Source organism: Cynocephalus volans, chromosome 2 (assembly GCF_027409185.1).
Source record: "Cynocephalus volans isolate mCynVol1 chromosome 2, mCynVol1.pri, whole genome shotgun sequence".
Lineage (NCBI taxonomy): Eukaryota > Metazoa > Chordata > Mammalia > Dermoptera > Cynocephalidae > Cynocephalus > Cynocephalus volans.
The window spans coordinates 176,169,952-176,186,796 of record NC_084461.1 but is presented as its reverse complement, the minus strand read 5'-3'; the positions used below and the strand labels follow the sequence as shown (position 1 = coordinate 176,186,796).

The window sequence follows — 16,845 nt, the reverse complement described above, 5'->3', positions numbered from 1 at the left end:
CATACGGTCTTCTCTGCTGGCCAGCCCCATCTCTTACATGCTATGTGTAATCGGGGGGTCACTATCTCAAATGACTTTGGGGCCACAAAAGTAGCAATTATTGTGTGAAGAGGCTTGGATGAGGCTATATGGAGCTGTGGAAACTACGGTCAACAGGAAAATATCTAACTAAATTCACGCAAATCAATTTTTAAAAAGCTCTGTGTTGGCCAAGTGAAAAAAATCATCAGGCCCCACTGCCCCTAGCTTGAGACCTCTAGTCATCTAAATACATGCAGCATGATGATAAATTGTTTTAAACATACAAAAAATGCAGAACTTAAATGTCTTCTAAACATATTTTCTCATGGGAATTGCTTTTACAATATGCTGCAATTAGTCTGCTATAATCAGATTTTTATCCCACCAAATGTACTGTTATTCTATACTACAGCCTTGGCTATTTAAGATAAATTTCCTTGTCTTTAAAATGGGGACAGTAGTAATACATACTTCATAGAACAAAGATTAAATAGCTAATGCATGAAGTGCTTGGGATAAAGTTTTACTTTTGAGTGATCACTTAATCATCACTATTATCATTTATAAAGTTCATATTTTAAGTACCTTGTTTCTAGTCACTTTCTTCATTTCCACAAGTATGTTAGATAGGGTTGATAAAACTAAGAGCTTATATTAAATTTTACTTTTCATTCTATCTGACAAAATCCAGAAGATACATTTTGATTTCCATATTTGACTTTTCAAAGCTTCCCTTAATGTCAGATTTAATGGATCTGGTAAACACATATACTTCTACAAGAGATGAAACATCTGCTTTTAATCATGATTTGTCTCCTGGAGGTCCAATTTTTGAACTGAGCATATCTTTAAAAGACAAGAAATGAAGCAGTAAAATCTCCAAGATTTAAAAAACGTTTATACGAATGATTATGGATGCAATCTGATAAACTGAATCCTTACAGTTAATGAAAATAATAAAAGATAAATCTTAAGTCAGACAAGTTGGTTCCTTTGAGACAATTAGCATTTTATGAGAAAACAATCTCTCCACAGACCTTTGACCCAAATCTTAACTTATTAAAAACTTTTAGTCATATCTGTCATCAGAGCACCTGGCCATGTTGACATATATGTATAAATGCAATATAGCTCTCAATACTGAACAAGCTAAATCCAAATACATGCCTACAGACTTAGCAGGAGGAATATGTCCAAAAGACATCATGCAGGGTTTTCAAAATTATTTGGAGCTCCTATTCCAGGAAAGCCACATTGCTGTTTTGATTTTTCTCTAATGTATGGAAAATAAAAACTGATGTATTTCATAGCACATTTGACATGAGTACTTATTATAAAACATCTCTCAAATTTGCTTATAATGACCAGCTCTCAAAAGAGAAAGGCAGAAGCATTCAGAAACTAACTGTTCAGGCATTCTGGTGCATTTCCAAGAAGCAGCAGCAACCTAACACTGAGATGAACTAACTAGTTTAACCAGATATAACTGAAAGTCCAACAAATGGGAAATATATATATATATATAAATAAATATATATATATAAATATAAATATAAATATACATATATATAAATATAAATATATATATACATATACATATATATATATATATATATATATAATGTTCCTTTTAAATAAAACAATTGACAGGAGAAAATCTGGAAACTGGAACCCAAAGGGCACCGTCTTGCCCCGTCCATACATTTTTCCTTCTGTTCTGAGGCAGGAGCAGAAACAGAAGTAGAGGCAGGTTTCTTTGGAAAACAGAATTGCTAAAAGACCCATGACACTTAAAATTGCCCCAACTAATAAGAAGTTCTCAAAGTAGTTAACTAAGGCTTTAAAGGAGTTATACTGGCAGGAAAACTCCTAGCCTGGAACAAGGGGTAAGTGATGGTTCAATGTTAAGCAGTGCTCAGGATTAGAACATATGTTCATATGCAGTGGGCTGCTAAGGAACAGAGCTTCTAGCAGGGGAATCCTTTCCAATAACCCTCCGAGGCAGCCCAGGACAACAACGGACAAAGAAAACTTCACCAGTAGGCAAAACCTGGGGACACTTTGGAATACATTAACCAATTAAGTGAGTGCATTGCTAGGAAGTGGATCAATGAAAAAATGCTCACGTGGGGTGACTCTGCTATCCACATCTAGCAGGATGTACTACCTACTCTGAATCAGTGACAGCTATTTTACTTCTTTTTTTACCTTTTTTTGAACTGGCATTTTAAACTGCAGTTCTTTTTGTTTTTGCCTCTAGTGCTTTATATGAGATATGTCAGATATTTCTATATTTTTTACTTAGTCCAGGGATTAAAACTAAACCCATACCTTAGGGGAATGAACACAAACAACAAATCTTAGCCATGAAGATGGAAGCTGAAGCTGGACTCGGCATGTTGGAGATGCCAACATGCATATATTTGTGGTTGTACATGGAAAACTGTCCTATGTTCAGCGAAAGCACTGTTCAAACTCAGTGTGTGAAGGTGTGCGTGCATGCTATGAACAGAGATGGATGTCTACTGCTGTGTCTGCTGAGAACTTCCTTTCCCTGAGACCCGTGTAACTTCACTCTTGCCACTGCAACCAAGTAGGTGCTGTAAATCGCAGCATTCCATCCCCTCAGTCATACAAATAAACTCAATGTGAAGTTAGGGAAGAAGGAGAATACTCTTTAGTGTCACAACTGCATATGTGATCGACAGGTATTCAGCAACATATAAAGAACCCAATTAAAAATAATAAAGGTGACATGCAAAATAATGCAGACAGAAATAGAGTGTGTGTCCTGGTGACAATCCTTTATTTTCAGGTGTGCCCTTTTTCTAAGCTAGTTTGACTTGCTGTCACAACTACGAGAACCCTGACACCATAAGGTGCACAGGAACCATGGCAGAGGTACTCCTAAAAGATCTTGGAAACACAAGGTACTTGCTCAGCCTCACAAGTCAGTGTCAAAGGCACTCCACTACAGTGTTTTTCTTGACTGCAACCTAATAGAATATGCTAACGCCTTAAGAAAAAGTGCCCAGCCACAGATGGAAACAGTGGTACTGTCCAATCCTCTACTCCATTGTCTTGTTTGTAGGTGAGTAAAGACACTCTAGCGTCTTACTAATTTTCTTTACTATTTTTGAGCATTAATATCAGTTTATCTTAGCCTATTCAACTATATCAAATTGCTATTTCACTCTCCGCAAAGATTATTCTAACCATATAAACATGCTCCATTCCTCTCAAATGTCAAATACCATTATCTAGCAGAAGATAATGTCTCATACTTCACGGAGAAATCATAAGCTATCAGATGGAACTCCTCCAATCTCCCAATACTAATTATACCATGCTCTCCTATGCCTCACCTGTCCATCTTATCTAAAGCCAATCATTTCTCATGTGCAATGAATTGTCATCCCCCCTGCCCCTTTGTTTCTGATAATTTACAACACACAGAGTAATCAATGGTATAAATTTAACCTTTCCCTCACCACCCAAAATTCTAAACTCCATGAAGACAAGGGCCTTGTCCATCCTTCTCACCACTATATTTTTTGTGCTTAGCATATATTAGGTAGTCAATGTTATTTGTTGAAGTTGTGAATAAATAAATAAGAGGCTGGAAAATTAATAATCTGTAAGAAGTTCTCTATTTCTAAGGTTCTACAATTCTCCTTACAGAAGATCAGGCGCCACACTGAATTCCTGATTTAGGGTTAGAGGCTTTATCACACTACAAGAATATATATTTAGATAAATAAAATTTTTCTTCATCCTTAACTTTATTTCTGATAAATTCACTTTAAATTTTGAGCCTAAGAATGAAATAAATGAAATAGAAAAATAACAACAAGTAATGCTTACTCTTCTTTCCATCCATATCCGCATGGATTTTCCGAGCCAAGAATCCACTTTTGTACACAGCAGCATTTGGGTCGTGAGGAATGTCCAAAAATGGGTTGGTAGTACTCCCAATGCGACTGATGGTCTTTGGATGTGTTCCATTAGCCTTCTCATCAGTACCTTCGGAGGGAGATTTTTTTTTCTCCTCATCATCTCTAAAAGGGAGAAAATACAAAGACTGAGCCAAGCACCTACCCAAAATATTCAATGAACAAAGTTATTCGTTGTAATAAACTGTTTTCTAATGGTCTATGAGTCTTGATAACAACCACCATGATAATAAACAGCCACCATTTAGTAAATGTCTCCTACGTACAAAGTATTAATGATCATGACAATCTCATTAGACTGATATTAGTATCCTGTATTACACATAAGATAATAGACTCATGAGATTAAATAAATATCCAAGGCCACAGATTTAGTAACCAAAAGAAGAGACAATTAGGCTATAATCATAAAATCTCTAAAGGCTCTGATCTTTCGCCTCATTAAAATGCCTTCATGTTTGTCTTTTTTCGAACAAGGGGAGTTTTGGGGCAGGAATTATGATTGAATTTTGTATTTCTGCTGGGCCTAGCATAGTGCTAGGTATATAGAAAACAATAAGTAATTATACACTGAACCCAAGGGATAGTATTGAACTATATATGCCAGACAACCAGGCTAATTCCTAATATCAAAACCCCAGTAAAGATACCCAGTAAATGAGGATAGTGATGCCATGCACAGGGTTTTAGCATCTTATAGCTGCTACTTTTGCAACCACCATAAAAGTGTTGGGCACCCGATTGGCCACTGAAGAAACTCTTGGTTACCCAGTCCCTTTTTCTGAATCCCTATTCCTTTAAGCATGGCAAATTTGATCCAAAATATTCAATCCTGTAAAACAAGTATTCTTGATACTGCAAAGGTTAGTAAATGACATTGTCAGGCTCTGAGAGTAAAAATCTATCTGGGTCCCATTTGCAGGACCCAAATCAGCATGGTTGATGCCATCTGCTGGTGGTGGTTCTCTCATTTAAACATTCATGGTCTGTGTTAGCTGGGACTTGCAGGATTGACGTGGTACTAGTAATAATAATGTGAGGACTTGCTCCGCCACCCCCTCCCCACTTCTACGGGTCCTGCCCTTTGTCCCACAGCATCTCCCAACTTCTGAGAATTTGTACCAACTCTTCTTTGAGACATGGAATTGGCAGAAAATAGGGACCAATCACCTTAAACTTGGATTAGCATTCTTCCTGATTGCTGCATCACTGCAAGGTGGTTTGTGTTTTTTTTAGACATCCTCTGCATAAGGGAGGCTGTTTTAACTTTGTAAAAGAGCAGACACAAATCAATACTGTATTTCTAAAAAAAACTTTATAAATAAAGTTAATTCATTTCTATAGAAACAGCCCACCTAACTAGGATTTTCCTATACACCCCTGAACAGCAAAGGCATTTTCAGAATGATGACAGAAACTATTTTGTTAAAGTAAAATGGAGGAGACAATAGGGCCGTTTTGTGAAGGGAATGATTTATACACAAATATTTTGCACACATTTTAAGAAGACTATTAAGAGAGTATTTTCTACTGAGATTCCAATCCTCTCAACAGCTTACAACCTAAGAAATCCCCCAAAACATTCTTCACAGCAATCTATTCTATAAGTTATCAACCGTATGATTCACTGCGTAGCCTAAGTCCATCACTACTTGATGACGCAGCTCACGTGAAGAATGACAAAAGATCTAATTAGAGATTACCAGAAACAGGCAGGAAGGAATAATGAGAAGTTATTGCTTCACAGGTACAGAGTTTATGGCAAAAAAAGTTTTGGAAATAGACAGAGGTAGAAATTACACAACATTGTGAATGTAATTAATTCCACACAACTCTATGTTTAAAAATGCTTAAAATGGAAATTCTTTTTACGTTTTTTAAACATAATTGATTATACAAATCTTGGGGTACAGCATTGAATATTAATACTTGTGTGCAATATATGATGCTCCAATCAGGATAATTACTATATGTTTCATTCTACAATGTAATCATTTTTTGTGGCCCTTTACCAATATCTTGCTAACCCCCTCTTCCCTTCCCTTTCTCTCCTCCGGTAGCCTCAGTTCCATCCTTGCCTTTTGAAGGTTCATGAATGACTGTGATTGTTTATCTTTCTTTCTTTCTGTTTTCATTTATTTGTTTATTTTTTTTTTTAACTCCAACTTACAAGTGAGGATATGTGGTATTTTTCTGTTCCTGGCTTATTTCACTTAACATAATTTTCTCTAAGTACATCAAGTTTGCTATGAATAGCAAGATTTCATTATTTTTCATGGCAGAGTAGTATTCCATTGTAGTGGACTGAATTATGTTCCTCCAAAATTCACTGAAGCTTGAATTGCGTCCTCCAAGTTTTATGTATTAGAAACTTAGCCCCCACTGTGACTGTTAAGAGGGTGGGAAATCCTATTATGGCAACTGAAATGTGGAGCCTTGAAGAAGTGATTGGATTGTAGGACCATGCAGTAGTGAATGGATTAAAAATGGTGGTCAGGGGCATGTTTCTGAGGGCTTTAAAAGGAGAGGAGAGTCTGTCTGTCTCTCTTTCTCTCTCTCTGCTTTCACCATCTCGCAATGTGAGACCTCTGGGTCACTATTGCCACCACCAGATGGACTTTGGACTTCACGACTTCAGAAACTGTAAGCTATAAATTTCATTTTTCTTTATAAATCACCCAGTTTCAGGTATTTTGTTATAAGCAACAGATAATGGACCAATATGTCCATGGTGTATATATACCACGTTTTCCTTATCCAGTAGTCTGATGATGGACATTTAAGTTGGTTCCAACTATTGGCTATTATAAATAGAGCTGCAATAACCATGGGATGCAGGTATCCCTTCAACATGATGATTCTATTCCTTTGGTTATATACCCAGCAGATGGATTGCTGGATCATATGGTAGTTCTATCTGTAGTTGTTTGAGGAACCTCCATACTGTTTTCCATAATGACTGCATCAATTTATAGTCCCACCAACAGTGTAGGAAGGATTCCCTTTCTCCACATCCTCAAGAGCATTTGTTATTCTGTCTTTTTGATAACAGCCAGTCTAACTGGGGTGAGATGATATTTCAAAGTGATTTCGATTAGCATTTCCCTGATCTTAGTGAAATTGAGCATTTTTTTTCATGTATCCATTCGCCATTTGTATATCTTCCTTTGAGAAATGCCTATTTAGCTCCTTTGCCCATTTTTTAATTGGGTTACTTGTTTTTTTACTCTTAGTTGTTTGAGTTCCTTGTATATTCTGGATATTAATCCAATATCAAATGCATAGTTTGCAAATATTTTCTCCCTTTCTGTAGGTTGTCTTTTCGCTGTGTTAATTGTTTGTTTTGCTGTGCTGAAGCTTTTTAGTTTGATATAATTCCATTTATTTTTTCTTTTGTAGCCTGTGCTTTTGGGGTCTTATTCACAACGTCTTTGCCCAGTCCTACTTCATGAAGTGTTTCCCCTATGTTTTCTTTTAGGAGTTTTATAGTTTCGGGTCTTATATTTAAATCTTTAATACATTTTGAGTTGATTTGATATATGGTGAGAGGTACAGATCTAGTTTTGTTCTTCTACATATGGATGCCCAGTTTTCCAAGCACCATTTTTTAAAGAAGTTGTCCTTTCCACAATGTATATTCTTGTTGCCTTTATCAAAGATCAGTTGGCTGTAAGTATGGGAGTTGATTTCTGGGTTCTCTGTTGTGTGTTCCACTGGTCTGAGTGTTTGTTTTTATGCCAGTACCACACTGTAGGTTACCACAGCTTTTTATAATTTGAAGTCAGGTAGTGTTATGCCTCTGGCTTGCTTTATTTTTTTGCTCAGGACTGCTTTGGCTATTTGCCTCCTTTTTTTGTTCCATATAAATGTTAGGATTGTTCTATTTCCATGAATAATGTCATAGGTATTTTGATGGGGACGGCATTGAATCTGTAGATGGTCTGGGGTAGTATGGACATTTTCCCACTGTTTATTCTACCAATCCAAGAACATGGAATGTCTTTCCATCTTTTTGTGCCCTCTTTAATTTCTTTCATCAGTGATTTGTAGTTCTCCTTGTAGAACATTTCACCTCCTTGGTTAAATTGATTCCTAGGGATTTAATTTTTTTGGTGACTACTGTAAATGGGCTTGCTTTCTTGATTTCTTATTCTGTTGGTTCATTATTGGAGTGTATAAACTACTCATTTTTGCATGTAGATTTTGTATCCTGAAACTTTCCTAAAATCATTTGTCACCTCTAATAGTTTTTTGACAGAGCCTTTAGGTTTTTCTATATATAGGATCATGACATCTACAAACAGGGACAGTTTCACTTTACCTTTTAAAATCTGGATACCCTGTTTTTCTCTTGCCTGACTGCTTCAGCAAGTACTTCCAATACTATGTTAAATAGGAGTGGAAAGAGTAGGCATCCTTGTTTGTTCCAGTTCAGGATGATATTGGTGGTAGGCTTGTCACATATAGCCTTTATAGTCTTGAGATACTTTCCTTTTACACCTAATTTGCTGAGAGTCTTTATCATGAAGGGATGTTGAATTCTGTCAAATGCTTTTTCTGTATCTACTGACATAATTATATGGTATTTGTCTTTGATTTTGTTGATGTGGTGTATCACGTTTGTTTGACTTATGAATGTTAAACCATCCTTGCATTCCTGGGATGACTCCCACTTGATCATGGTGTATAATTTTTTGATGTGTTGCTGTACTGATTGCTAATATTGTGTTGAGGATTGTTGCATCTATGTTCATTAGATATATTGGTCTGTAGTTTTTTTGTTGTATCTTTGTCTGGTTTTGGTATCCGGGTGATTGTGAGTCTCACAGAATGAGTTTGGGAAAATGGTCTCTGTTTCAATTTTTTGGAATAGTTTGAAGAGAATTGGTTTTAATTCCTCTTCAAAGGATTGGTAGAATTCAGCAGTAAAGTCATCAATCTTGGGCTGCTTCTTTGTGGGGAGACTGCTGATTACTGCTTCAATCTCATTGCATGTTATTCATCTGTTTAGATTTTTTATTTCTTCTTGGTTCAGTTTTGGTAGTTTGTGTGTGCCCAGAAATTTATCCATTCCTCCAACTTTTCAAATTTGTTGGCATATATTTATTTATAATAGTCTCTAGTGATACTTCTTTGTTGTTGTTGTTGTTAACTAGTGTTTTGTCTATTTTACCTTAAAATACCAACTTTCTGTTATATTGATTTTTTAAAAATCATTTTTGGGGTCTCTATTTCATGTAGTTCTGTGCAGATCTTAATTATTTTTTTCTGTCTACTATTTTTGGGATTGGATTGTTCTTGTTTTTCTAGTTCTTTGAGGTGTAGTGTTGTTTATTTCAGATCTTTTTGTTCTTTTCATGTATGCATTTATTGCAATAAACTTCCCTCTAAGTACTGCTTTTGCAGTATCCAACAGGTTTTGGTATGATGTGTCTCTATTTCCATTAGTTTCAAGAAATTTTTTGATTTCCTGTGTAATTTCTTCTTGGACCCATAGGTTGTTCAGGAGCATGTTGTTTAATTTCCATGTACTGCTATAGTTTCCAGAGTTTCACTTGTTATTGATTTCTACTTTTCATATGATGTGGTCTGAAAAGATACTTTAAATGATATCAATTTTTTGAATTTGTTGAGATTTGATTTGTGACCTAACATGGTCTATCCTGGAGAATGTGCCATGTGCTGACAAGAAGAATGTATATTCTGTAGTTCTTGGATGAAATGTTCTATAGATGTTTGCTAAGTCCAATTGGTCTAAGCTATAGTTTAAATCCTGCATTTCTCTGTTGATTTGTAGCTTAGATTATATGTCAATGCTGAGAGTGGGCTGTTCAGGGCCCCAGCTATTATCGTATTGGGGTCTATTTTTTTCTTTAGGTCTAATAGTGTTTTCCTTATACAACTGGGTGCTCTGGTATTGGGTACATATATATTTATGATTGTTATGACTTCTTGCTGAATAGATTCCTTTATCATTATATAGTGGCCTTGTCTCTTTTTATGGTTTTTGGTTTAAAGTATATTTTATTTGAGATAAGAATAGCTACTCATGCTTATTTTTGGTTTCCATTTGTGTGGTATATATTTTCCCATCTCTTCACTATTAGTCTGTCTTTACAGGTGAGGTGAGTCTCTTGAAAACAGCATATAGTTAGGTTGAGCTTTTTAACCCAATCATTCAGTCTGTGTCTTTTGAATGGGGAATTTAATCCATGTACATTTAGGTTTGCTATTGAAAGGTATCTTACTCTGGCATTTTATCAATTTTTCTTTGGATGTTTTTAATATCTTCTGTTCCTTTCTTCCGTTATCATCTTCAATGTTTGTTGATTTTCTGAGGTGGTAAGATGTAGTTTCTTTCCTTTTCTCATTTGCATTTTTGTTCTACTAGTGGGTTTTGTTCTTTCTGTGTATCTGTGATAGTGATTATCATTTTTTTAGATTCCAGATGCAGGACTCCTTAGAGGATTTCTTACAGGGCTGGTCATGTGTTGGTGAACTCCCACAGTTTTTGTTTGTCTGGTAAATACATTATTTCTCCCTTATTTCTGAAGGATAGCTTTGCTAAGTATAGCATTCTTGCCTGGTAGGGTTTTTTTCTTTTAGTATTTTGAATATATCATACTGTTTTCTTCTGGCCTGTAGAGTTTCTGTTGAGAAGTCTCCTGTTAGTCTGGTGGGGGCTTCCTTATATGTGAGTTGACTCTTTTTTCTTTCTCCTCTTAGGATTCTCTCTTGGTCTTTGAGTTTTGCCAGTTTGACTATAATGTGTCTCAGAGAGGATCTTTTTGTATTGTATCTGCTTGGGGATCTTTGAGCCTCCTGGATCTGAAGTTCCTTATCTCTCCCTATACTTGGGAAGTTTTCTGTTACTATTTCATTGAATAGGTTTTCAATGACTTTTCCTTTATCCTCTCCTTCTGGAACACATATGATTTGGATGTTTTTGCACTTAAGGTTGTCTGCTAGTTCTCTTAGATTTTCATTTTTTAAAATTCTTTTTTCCCTTTTCTTGCCTGCTTGGATTATTTTGAAAAGACTGTCTCCGGGATAAGAAATTCCTTCTTCTGCTTGCTCTAACTTGCTGCTTAAGTTCTCAGTTGTGTTTTTTATCTAGCTGAATGAATCCTTCAGTTCCTGGAGTTATGCTACATTCTTTCTGAAGGTATTAATCTCTTTGTAAATTTCCTCCTTTGTATCCTGGATACGTTTTCTCATTTCACTGTGCTGTCTGAGTCTTCTCTTATCTCACTGAGTTTTCTTAGGATTGTTGGTTTGAATTCCTTTTCAATCATTTCAAGAGTTTCCTGTGTACAGGGTCTGGTACTTGAGAATTACTGTATACCTTTGGTGGTGTCATTTTTTTGTTGTTGTTGTTTGTTTCTTTGTATTTCTCGTACCTCTACATTGATGTCTGGCATCTGGTATAGCAGGTGCTTCTTCTATTACTCTGGAGTGGGATTTGAGGAAAAATACTTCCTTTTCTTTTTCTAGGTTTTGCTAGTGACTCTCCTTGCATCAGTGCGGTTGAATAGGCAGCAGACTGCCTGCACAGTGGCTGTGGCTGCTACTGTGGCAGCAAGCTGGCCTTGTGGCAGCAGTGACGGTGGCGATGGCTGTGGTGGACCACCTGCATGGAAGTGGCATTTGAAATTCTTGTTATATATTTTTTATCATGTTATATATTTTTAAAAAATCTTTAAAAAGTGGTTTTTTTTGAAAAAGAAAAAAATGACAAAAGCTCTAGTGTTGATAGCAGACAACCTTTTACTCCTCTGTTCTTTCTACAAGGCAACTGTAAAATATGAATTTCTTATGTTCTGTACTACATATGACAGGTGCTTATATTTTTAAACACATAAAATTGGAGAAGTAATCATACAAATCCACTAGTCTTATATTTCACTGGAATTCCACAAAGAATAAAGAAAAACAAAACAAAACTACTTCAAATTTACAAAAGCTAACCATCATTAAGTTGACCCAACCACTGAATAGATTCTAAAATAGCCTGTTTTGCTAAGTCTCATAGTGAGGCTTTAGCTCTACCCAGGCTGTTATACCAGCACCAAACTCAAAAGTTCTAGCTCAAAGGGCTTCAGTTACATGAAATTCAAAGAGAGAGAGAGAGAGAGAGAGAGCACGCACCAGGGTCTTTTAAACAACCAGGTCTCATGGGAACTAATAGAACAAAATCTCACTCAGGACCCCCAACCCCCAGAGTGAACATTCATCCATTCATGAGGGATTTGCTCTCATAACTCAAAAAGCTTCCAGCACTACCACATTGGGGATCTGATTTTCACATGAGTTTTGGTAGGGACAACACATCCAAACTCCATCAGTATTCCAAACATCTTTTGTTGAAGAGATGATCTTTTCCTCATTGAATGGGCTTAGCACACTTGCTGAAAATCATTTCACCATATATACCAGTACATATTTATTTCTGGGCTCTCTATTCTTTTCCATTGGTCTTTATCTCTGCCTTAATGGCAGTACCATGCTGTTTTCATTACTGTAGCTTTGTAGTAAGTTTTAAAATCAAGAAGCATGAGGCCTCCAACTTAGTTCTTTTTCAAGATTGTCTTGGCTATTTGGGGGTCCCTTAAGGTTTGTTTTAAATTTTAGGATGGACTTTTCTATTTCCGTTTAAAAAAAAAAAAGTCCTAGGATTTTGATAGGCATTGTATTGTATCTGTGTATTTTGTTGGGTATTATTGATATCTTAACACTATTAAGTCTTCCATACCATGAACACATATGTCTTCCCATTTATTTGTGTCTTCTTTAATTTCTTTCAGCAATATTTTTAGAGCTGAAACATTTTCTGTGTATACACTGTTGTGGAAAAATCATATAACAGTTCCTCAAGAATTAAACAGAAGTCTGTGGTGGGGAGAGATGAGTTTGCAGTATACAAGTCTTTCATGTTTTTGGTTAATTCCTATTAACCATTCTATTCTTTTTGATTCCATAATAAATAAAATTATTTTCTTAATTTCCTTTTTGGATCATTGAATATTAGTGTATGCAACTGATTCTTTGGTGCTGATTTTGTATCTGGTGAATTAATTTCTTTTGTTTAATCTTTATAGATTTTTAGTTATAAGATCAGGTCATCTGTAAACACAGATAATTTTATTATTTCACTTCCAATCTGGATGCCTTTGATTTCTTTTTCTTGCCTGATTGCTTTGTGTATTATTCAACAAAATGCCACACACTGGGTAGCATAAACAACAGGAATTTATTTTCTCACAATCTGGAGGTCCAAGTTCAAGGAACTGGAAAGTTTGGTTTCTCCCTAGGCCTCATTCCATGGCTGGAAGAGATCTCACAGTGTCTGCACATGGTCTTTTCTCTGTGAACAGACACCACCAGTGTCTCTTCCTCTTCTCATAAGGACAGCAGTCATATTGTATTAGGGACCCACCATTATAAACTCATTTAACATTAATTATCTCTTTTTAAAGGCCCTATTCCCAAATACAGTCACACGAGGGATTATGGGTTCAACATATGAAGAATTTCAGCTGAACACAATAAGTCCATAACACGCTTGCCAGGACTTCCAGTATTATGTTGAATAACCGTATCAAGAATGGACATCCTTTTCTTGTTCCTGATGTTAGAGGAAAAAATTTCAGTATTTCATTGAGTATGATGTTAGCTGTGTGATTTTAATTTTGTTGAGGTAGTTTCTAACTATTCCTAGTTCAGTGTTTTAATCATGAAATAGTTATAATTTTGTCAAGTGCTTTTTCTGCATCAATTGAGATGATGATGTGGTAGTTATCCTTCATTCTGTTAATGGTGGTGTATTACATTAACTGATTTTCATATGTTGAACCATGCTTGCATCCCAGGAATAAATCCCACTTGATCATGGTGCATAATCCTTTTGCTATGTTGTTGAATTTAGTTGCCTAGTATGTTGCTGAAAATTTTTACATTCATATTTGTAAGAAATATTGGTTTCTAATTTTCTTTCTTATAGTGTTCTTGTTTGGCTGGTATCAAGGTAATGCTGGACTCATAGAATGAGGTATGAAGTAAATGTTCTTCCTCTGGTATCAAGGTAATGCTGGACTCATAGAATGAGGTATGAAGTAAATGTTCTTCCTCTTCAATTAAAAAAAAGAGTTCTGAGGAGAATTGGTGTTATCTATTCTGTAAATGTTTGGTAGAATTCATTGGTGAAGCCATAAGGCCTGGCATTTTATTTGTTGAGAAGTTTTTGATTACTCATTCAATCTCCTTATTAGTTACAGGTGTATTCACATTTTCTATTTTTTCATGATTCAGTCTTGTTAGGCTGTGTTTTTCTAGGAATTAGTCCATTTCATCTGGGTTATTCAATTTCTTGGTGTACAATTATTTACACAACTATTTTATAATCTTTTTCTTTCTGTAAAATCAGTACTAATGTCCCCTCTATTAATTTCTGATTTGAGTTATTTGGGATTTTCTCTTTTTCTTAGTCAATGTAGCTAAATATTTGTTAATTTTGTTGATCTTTTGAAAGACTGTTGGTTTCTTAGATTTTTTCTCCTGTTTTTCTGTTCTCTATCTCTGCTCTAATCTTTATTATTTCCTTCATTTTTCTAGCTTCGGATTTAGTTCGTTCTTTTTCTGGTTCTTTAAGGTGTAAAAATACATTGTTGAATGGAGATCTTTCTTTTTAAATGTGTTTACAGGTATAAATTTTCCTCTTAGCATTGCTTTCATTGTATTACATAAGTTTTGGTATGTTTTGTTTTTATTTTCATTTGTCTCAAGATATTTCTCCTGCTATTGATCTTTAGTCTTATTCCATTAATTGAAAAGATACTTTGTATGATTTCTATGTTTTTAACATTATAAAGACTTACCACTTGCCCTAACAGATGCTATATCCTAGAGGATGCTACATGTACATTTGAGAAAAATGTATATTCTGTTCTTACTGGGTGGAGTGTTCTGTATACTACAATTTGTATCCAATTTGTCTGTAGTGTTGCTCAAGTCTTCGATTTCCCTATTGATATACTGTCTGGCTGTTCTATTTATTATGGAAAGTGAGGTATTGAAGTCTCCTACTATTATTGTGTTGCTGTCTATTTGTCCCTTCAGTTCTGCCATTTGTCTTATATAGTTAGGACCTGTGATGTATTTGTACATATATACTTACAATTGTTGTATCTTCACAAATTGATCTTTTTATATTATATCATGCCTTCCTTTTTCTCTTCTAACAGTTTTTGACTTAAAGTCTATTTTGTTCAGTATTAGTACAACCACCACTGCTCTCTTTTGGTTGCTATATATGTGGAATATCTTTTTCCGCCCTTTCACTTTCAATCTATATGTGTTTGTAAATCTACAGTGAGTCACTTCTAGACAGCATAATAATTTGATCCTATTTTAAAAAAAATCCATTCTATCAACGTATGTCTTTTGATCAGGGAACTTAATCCACTTATACTGAATGTAATTATTAATAAGAAAGCACATACTTTTGTCATTTGTTGTTAGATTTCTGTATGTCTTATAGCTTCTTTTGCCCCTCTATTACTACCTTCTTTTGATTTTTTTGACTGGTTGCTTTTCTCTTGCTGCTTTCAAGATTCTCTGTCTTTGACTTTCCACAGTTTGATTACAATGTGTTTGAAGTGAATGTCTTTGGGTTTTTACAACTGGTATTTGTTAAGCTTCTTATATTTTTATATCTATGTTCTTCCTCAATTTGGGGAAATTTTCAGCCATTATATATTCGATTTATTCCTTAACCGCTTTCTTTCTCTCTTCTTTGTCAGGAACTCCCATGGTATATTTTTTAAAGCCTTTCTTTCAGGCTCTGTATACTTACACTTCAGGTATATCTCTTATAAACAAGAGATATGTATAAATTTTAAAATATATTTTGACAAAGTTAATGGACAAATAAATCTATTTACACTTAAAGATTATAAATATACAAGGGACCTTCAAAAAGATTACGAAAAAAATAGAATTAAAGGATAAGTATTTCCAAGAACTTTTTGAATACTCATCATAGGAGTCTATTTGTCTCCTTTTTTAATGTTTTCTATTCATCAGGGTTTTTTCATTTGTTTTTCTTCACTTCCTTACCTTTATTTTGATTTCTCTCCCTTCCCATTTTAAAAATAGACTATTTTTGGGCTGAACCTGTGGCTCACTCGGGAGAGTGCTGTGCTGGGAGTGCAGTGGTGCTGGGAGCGCCGAGGCCATTGGTTCGGATCCTATATGGGGATGGCCGGTGCGCTCACTGGCTGAGTGCGGTGCGGTGACACCAAGCCAAGGGTTACGATCCCCTTACCGGTCACACACAAAAAAGACACACACACACAAAAAAAAGACTTTTTAAGAGCAATTTTGGGTTCACAGCAAAATAGAGCAAATGGTACAGAGATTTCCTATATACCTCCTTCCCGCATATACCTACTACCAAAACATCACACCAGAGTGGTACATTTATTACAATCTATTAAAACTTACATTGACATATTATCACCTAAAGTCCATGATTTACAGAAGTGTTCACACTTGATGTTGCATACTCTAAGAATTTTAACAAATATGTAATATGTTTCCACCATTACAGTAACATACAGAGTAGATTCACTGACCTAAATGCCTATTCATCTCTCCTGCTTAACTCTTGACAATTTATCCTTTCATAATTCATGTCTTTGGTGTTGTATCTAAGAAGTCATCGCCATACAGAAGGTTACCTAGATTTTCTCCTGTGTTGTGTTCTATGAGTTTCATAGTTTTTCATTTTACATTTAGGTCTATAATCCACTGTGAGTTAATTTTTTAAAGGGTGAAAGATCTGTGTTTATATTCTTTTAAAAAATTTTCCCTA

General features: G+C 35.2%; 1 protein-coding gene across 4 annotated transcripts in view; it reads right to left on the bottom strand.

The window, feature by feature from the left end:
* PSD3 (pleckstrin and Sec7 domain containing 3) overlaps window positions 1–16,845 on the bottom strand; it is a 373,102-nt gene that overhangs the window by 96,386 nt on the left and 259,871 nt on the right. For all 4 annotated transcript variants that reach the window (XM_063083776.1, XM_063083783.1, XM_063083790.1 and 1 more), the window contains one exon: window positions 3,886–4,079. In XM_063083776.1, coding sequence (XP_062939846.1) covers window positions 3,886–4,079 — 194 coding nt within the window. The remainder of the gene's footprint in view (window positions 1–3,885; window positions 4,080–16,845) is intronic.